At 47.0% G+C, this 7,193-nt stretch overlaps 1 protein-coding gene across 1 annotated transcript; it reads left to right on the top strand.

Annotated features, from left to right (window-relative positions):
• The first annotated feature begins 3,223 nt into the window (after positions 1 to 3,223).
• LOC146207085 (protein BTG2-like) lies at positions 3,224 to 6,446 on the top strand. The gene has a single exon (XM_084597819.1). The coding sequence runs from the start codon at positions 3,615 to 3,617 to the stop codon at positions 4,161 to 4,163; it is 549 nt and encodes a 182-aa protein (XP_084453945.1). The 5' UTR covers positions 3,224 to 3,614; the 3' UTR covers positions 4,164 to 6,446.
• Positions 6,447 to 7,193: the final 747 nt, after the last annotated feature.

The following is a 7,193-nucleotide window of genomic DNA, read 5'->3' as shown; positions in this document are numbered from 1 at the left end:
TGCATAACTGCACCGAAAGCTCCAAATTATGAAACGAGCCGTAAAAATAGATATGCCCAAACAACAGAACACAGGCACTGTACTTCGAAATGAAAGAACTGTGTTCAATTGCAACGAAAGAAGCGGGAATTAAAAAACAAACAAGCACTGCACTGTCCTCGTTCCACACCAAAAGAAAACTATCAGCCGTGTCGCCGCTCAGTCTAGACCGAAGCGGTGTAACGTCTACTACAGACTGTCATGAAGCCATAGCAACGAAATATATTTCATTATGAAGCTGAAATCAACAGCAGATAAATACGGCAGAATAAGCAGCAGTATTATACTGCTAACAGTAAGTGGCGTAGCAAGAAATAATTTTTGGAAAGTGTTATACAGTGCCGGTAAACAAAAAAGTAAGAATTGATAGCTTTTTCAGTTTTTCAAGTCAAAGGGTTAGCTGTTTCGTTCAGTGCAATATCTGCATAAAAGTACAGATAAGGCCGATGGTTTGATTCTTAGAGAACATTTATTCTCACGCACGCACAATATCACTAGTTTGGATGCAGCGATCAGAAAATTACGTTCTGTTGTCTACTGGAACAAAAAAGGGAAAAAACATCGGCGTTAAGAACGTTGGCTTCTACCCCGGAATAACGAGAAGATCGATCATCACGGAGAAATCAGCTAGTTCTAAGCACCACTTCAAGAAAAATCTCGCGTTATAACTGCGCACTCCAATGCAAATATTAACGCGACAACAAGCCCCGTTCTGCAGAGAACTGTCGCCGTAGTGAGCAGAAAATCAGGACATGGCCAAGCATCGATTCGTCGATATGGGTTGTGTGAGGTAACGCTAACATACGCTGTCACAAAGTTGGGAATAGCGGCCAACTAAACATTTAGGGTGGTATAGGAATCATCGTTCCAGGGCTTTTGGACGCCGGGTCAGGCATATGGCTTACTCCACGCAGGCACTTTCGTAAGGCTTGGTTAAAGCCATGTCGCAAATGACTAACAAGAATGTGCCAGCAAATAAAGCAGGGAAAACGAACGGCTTCGTTACGAAATACACAAGAAGCCATTGACAAAAAGGAAAGCACAGGGGATTCTTTTCATCAATGTGAAGTAATAATGCAGACAGCTGGTTAGAAAGAACGTGTAACCACAAGGGGGGCCATTAACGTTCTCTCTCTCATACATGCGCACAAGTCACTTTCTACACAACGCAACAGTGAAACCAGCACATAAGCAAGCAGTGGTTTAATTTACTTCGTTTTAATGTCGGATAAGCCATCTAAAGTCATGTGATAAAGCCTATATATAAAAAATGTCAGTCTCCCAAGGCACCCACATGGCCTCGGCCGTAGGAATCGAATTTGGCAAACAGCTTAAATTGCGTCTTTTATTGTTTACCCTGAGGGGAAGCTTGAAGACACCCCGGAGGAGGACATGTTTTGCCTATTATGCCATACCCAAAGCCTGGCTGTTGATTATGTCGATTATTAAATCTTTTGTGTTTGATCACAGATGACAAATGAAATAATTAATTGTTCACATTCGATCAAGCCACCTTTTCTTGCCACGAGCTTTGAAAACAAGCACGTCTTCGAGGAGGATACGTTCGTACTGTTCTATTTCCTTAAAACCGCCGTTGAAAAAACAAAGATAGTTAGCAAGGCTCTCAATAGTTTAGCCATTTCTAGACTGCCCGATCGCAACATCAACAAATAAAGCAGAAAATTAAACACGGTTTATTCACCGAAAGATATGTGCCAGATATCCTACATGTAGGATAAGAAAAATGTGTGGTCCGCTGACGACAAAAAAGTTTTAAAAATAAGGCGGAGGTATTCCTGCCGAGCTTCCTTTACCTACTCCTAGTTTAGGCAAAGGGAAAAGCAAAAAAGTAATAAAAAATAAAAAGAAACAACAATCAGAGAGCTAAACAAATCTTCAAAAATGCTCAGGATGTACATCAGTTAAAGCGAGGAAGCTATCGTAATCTCGCGACCGCTCAGAAAAATGCATGCTTTGTTTGTAAACAAGTCATAAAATCAGGGCTCATCACTGCTTGTTATCAAAGTGGCCGTAACCTCGAACAGTGTTCCCGAGGAAAGACAAAAAATAGTATGGTGGGAAAAATAAGTTACCAGCTACGCTTGCAGCACTTCAGGACATTTTTCACTCCGACCGCACTATCCTAACAAAGAACACGAGCGACGTCACGTACACAGCTGAGCGTGGAAGTCAACACATCAAGGTCATTCGTGAATCTCGTGAAGTCACCAACACAAGGGGCGCGCAGAGTCGAAAGTGAATAATTAAATAGCCAGGTGTTACGACACAAAGTGCAAATGTTGGTCGCGTTACCACTGAAATGCAGGTTATCAGACCTGGCGATTGACGATGTAAACAAAGAACCGACGCCCAGACGTTCTAGGCCTAAAATACCTATATTTTTGACTGCAGGGTGTGTTTCCATAATCAGAACTCGCTATGACGCACTGAAGATGGCAACCGGGTACTGTTTTCGAACGACACAACGAAATTGGTTCGCTGATATAAGGCTAACAGAGTTCCAGATGGAGGCAAACTTATCAAGCGTCCAAGATGGCGGCCCAGCATAGCAACAAGGCGGTATTGTGGTCATGAAGCCTCTTTCGGGAGAAACACATCTAGAAGTGAGATTAATGTCGAGCTAAACGAAGCAGATGTCTTTTTTTTTTTGTCAGCAAGAAAAGTCACTACACATCACGGCGCCTTAAAACTTAACAATACCGTGCACGTAAACAGCTTGAGAACCGGCTTTCACGCGCGCTGCCGGATGCTAGAGCCGATTAAAAAGAAAGACAGTAAGCACGCGTTAGGTATTTATTATCACTCGAGAGCACTGAAATAGGAGCAATCCAGGACAAAATAACGTCGGTTCAGGACCGGCTTTCCTTACTGCGGTCATTCGGCGAGCAACTTGGTAGAGTCCGCACGTAGTAGAGATACAGAGAAACAGCTCACAGCGGTCGCGCATCTGCTACAGAAGGGAGCAGACGACAAAGGCCTTTCTCTCCGCGGGACGCGTCGCCCCACCGGCCCTGACGTCAGCATCCGGAAGGAGCAGCCAATCCCATGGATGGCCAGGTTGTTTTTTTTAAGCGCAGAGCTCGCCATTGGTGCGACCGCTGCGTCATCGGTGACGTCCATGAGAGAAGGATGCATGGCAGCGGCGGTCGCATATATACGCGCGACGCTGTACGCCGCCCTCAGTCGTACGCCTGGAACAGGACACCAAAGGTGGCGGCCCTGCCGTCTTTCGCGTTGTAACCCACCTGCCAAAAATAGTGAAAAAGAAATCTGAGTGGAGCCGTCCAAGTGTGTCTGTGTGCACCTCCTCGTCGTTGTCGTTGTGTGATTGTTTCGCACCCTGTGATCTCCGAGTGTGAGCGTCGTCAGCTGGTCCCTGCGCCGCAGCGATCGCCATATTGGATAGTCAGCGCTAGGCCTACTACGCCAAGCGAGTCTCCCCGACGGCCGAAGAGGTCCGTGGTGGAATCCAAAGTGGCTCGTGCTCGGTTATCGGTCAAAGTGTGCTCCCCGCCTCGCTGCTGGCTTCGCCGCTGCTGGACTCGAAGCTCATCATGAGACTGGAGATCCGAAGTGCGTCCGACTTCCTCATGAATATTCTTCGGCTCGGTCGGAACTTAGATTCCCGACTGCTCGACGTGTTCCGAGGAACCTTAGAGGACTTATTGCGGCACCATTACCAGCACCACTGGTTTCCCGAGAAGCCGTCCAAGGGCTCTGGATACCGCTGTATCCGCATCAACCACAAGATGGACCCCATTCTGGCCAAGGCCGGCCGCGCATGCGGCTTGCAAGAAGCTAGTCTGCGGGAGCTCCTCCCGAACGAGCTCACGCTGTGGGTGGATCCGCGCGAGGTCTCGTACCGGATCGGCGAGAACGGCTCTATTTGTGTGCTCTACGACGGCGGCCACGCGTCGGTCAGCCACTTCTCCTCGGTGCTGACCAACTCGCCGCAGGGCGCACTGTCCTACCACCACCAGCACAACAGTCACCTGAACAACCACTACGCGGCCGCCGCTCGGCCCGCGGGCTGCAAGGGCTCGTGGGACGCCGACCCGCGCAACATCACCTTCGAGCCCATGGCCACGTACGTGTCGAGCTAAGAGCGCCTCTCCTATGTGACAAGAGACAGACTGCCAAAATGTCCGCGCTTCAGTGCGTTTGAGGGTTGGGGCCGGTGACAGCCACCCGCTCTGCGCGCCGATGGTTGATGACGCGGCCTCCCGGACCCTGCCGTCGGCGCCGGACGATGCGTCGCTCTCGCCAGGCAGCGAGTGTGGGCGCTGGGCGGCGGCGGCTGGGTCCGGGGACAGCGGCCGCGATCGTCGTCGGATCGGTCTGAGTGCGCCCCCAATACCGCTCTGGGCGGGCGCCTGCGCAGTGGTGGTCAACCCGCCTCCCAACCTAGCGCCTCTTCGCTTGGCGGGAGGTAAGGTACAATGTGATCTCGTTAAAAAGAAGCAGACATTTTTTTTTATTTTTTTTAGAAAGGCCCCTTTACCCCCCCACCCCCCCTTGACTTTTTTTTGTTTATCGAGACTTGCTCCCCCCATCGTGGTAGTTGATGCATGCTTCAGCAGCAGAAAAAAAAAAGCAAGAGAAAAACACTGGCTGATGAAATAGGCAACAACTACGGCGGTGCGAGGAACCCCTGATTTTTTTTTTTTATTATTATTTAATGGACACTCGAAGTGCTCTTTCTCTGCTCCCCAATTTTTATATAATTATGTATATGTGTATAGTAAGACGAGCCACTACACAAAGGGAATTGTACAGCGGCTTCAAAACCTGTGTAGGGACTGTACAAAAAGCAAAGAAAATGCCACTATACCCACGATAAGACACGAGAGTCTGAGGCAAAAGTGACGTCTTTGAAAGGCAACGACAGACTGCTGTTGGATGTGTATCTCTCTCAAAGTCAAAGAGCAATCACGTTTTTGTGTGTTCGTGTGTGTACACAACCTGCGAGTACAAGTTTTTTCAGGGACCATTGACCCCAAAACGCCCACCTTTTTTCGAGACATTAATGAGAGTGCACAAGCAGAAAAAAAAAAAGTTGAAAAAGAGGTTACGCATTACTGGCTTTTCAGGAACGGAGATGTGAGAACAAAATTGTTTATGCAGACAAGTCGAGAAAGGTGTAAATTTCAATTAAAACCGATGGTTTCATACACATGTCTAGCCGGTCAGTCAAGGTCTTTCGAGTGTCTCTTTTGTAACCGACTTTTTCGCGGCCGCAAGGGAGACGAGATGTACGAACCAGTATCAACCCTCCGATGTTATTGCGATGGTCAAACCCTTTTCCGTTTCGCGGAGTGGTAGCAGTTTAATTCTGCCGCTAGGCTTTTGGTTTGGGCTAGAGAGTTTCCTGCATTGCTTTTGTACGTTTTTTTTTTCTTTTTTGGCCTGGAGTAAATTTTCTGTCGCGAGTAACTGTTCGCCAACACACCACTGCTGTTACCACCAACTGTGATCGCTGCCGCTGCAGCCATCATTGCGTCTTTTCACCGCAAGAATACGACACACATACATACACACCGCTACATTCTGTCTACGGAGTGCATCCTGTCTGTGAACAGATTGCTCTGTTCTTTTGCATTCTTCCCCTGTTCTACAGAGTATTTGTAAGGGTTAGAATGTCTTTCGAGAAAAAAAAGAAGGGGCGTTCAAGTATTACTGCCTTTTTCCCTGTTACTTATGTATAGATGCTTTTCTAGTTTCTTTTGGGCAATCCGAATGGATTAATGACCGGTGATGAAGCCAGCATTGCAGGTCGGCCCCTACGTGGCGAGAGCTGACCGTTAGACGGCATTCGTAATCTTTTCGTCAGCGGTGTTTATATCGAATACTGTCCGATGCTTGGCGCGCCACTAAGGGACATGACCCTTGAAGGCTTCAATATTGCGCGCATTGTAAAAAAGAAAAGCCACCGTTTACTTTCTTTCTGCGCAGATTTTGTACATTTTCCTCTCATTTCACGTCACTTGATATTTTCTCAACTTAGGCGATGTGACCGGTCCAAAACAAAACAGTTCTGTTGACCTTGCTCTTTTCGCTGTGACCTTCGTTAATTATTTTTTTTAGTGGTAAAATTGTATAAATGAAAGCGAACGAGGCCTCGAAATACACATTGTTTTTATGTTTTATCGCGCATTATTTACAAAAGCCACATGCTCATCAACCACCACCACACACATCGTGCGTCGTCAACCCTCGTATGACTGAAACTGCATTTTGCCAGTTTGTCTTGTAAAGAATCATTTCTTTCTTTTTTTTTTCTGTCTTGTAAAAAGGAAAGCTGTATAAAGGCATTATTGTAAATGTACAGTCGTACAACTATAGGAGATTTTTTTGTACAGTAAATAAATCTCGTGGATGCATTGAAAGTTCTTCTCTTACTTCGGACTAGATGACGCCGGGAAAGAAAACCCCGCGTGCTTTTTCAAGGATGTTTCGTTTGGTGCGGGTTCACTTTGTGTCACCTTGTGGATTATGTAGTGGCATAGCAGGAGGCTATGGTAGTGAATGCGCAGCCACCGCTCGAGGATTGTGCAACTGCGTATATTAAACGGATACCTGGCTGCTGACATTGTTGCGGAGAAGGATATCAAACCAGCGACCGGTAAGTGTTAGTCCTTGGTATCGGCGCATGTCTGCCAAAGAGAGCACCGGTGAATAGGGGAGGTGTTTAAAAATGTTGCTCAAGCTGTCGCTCTGATCAGATTCCTGTTAAAAATAGGGGAAATAGTTTGATAAAATAATGCATGATTGACTTGTGCTTTTAGGATAAATTAGTCCATTATGCAGAAGCGAATAACGTGCGTGTACTGGATGTAACAGGGCACCCCGGAAGGCATAATCTGGACCGAACACTCCAAAACAGTACGGTGATGTTTCTAAAGTGCGACGTAGCCCTGATCAACGTTACTGCCCTGATAACGGGGGTAGACGCTCCTGTTAACTAAGCACCTCTTCTGCACGAGGACTGCGAAAGAAAAGGCAACGTGAAGGGCGCCGTGAAACAATACAAATCCGCCATTTTAGGTATCTAAAAATTGTAGAGGTTTAACTATCCTTGAGTCAACGGCTGCAGCTGCCGCTTCGATTTTAGGTAGCTTCTCGACTGGATTTTA

Source organism: Amblyomma maculatum, chromosome 1 (genome assembly GCF_055883805.1).
Source record: "Amblyomma maculatum isolate TAMU_Amacu chromosome 1, ASM5588380v1, whole genome shotgun sequence".
Classification (NCBI taxonomy): Eukaryota; Metazoa; Arthropoda; class Arachnida; order Ixodida; family Ixodidae; genus Amblyomma; species Amblyomma maculatum.
Note: the sequence above shows the minus strand (reverse complement) of the source record. Positions and strands in the feature narration are given on the sequence as shown.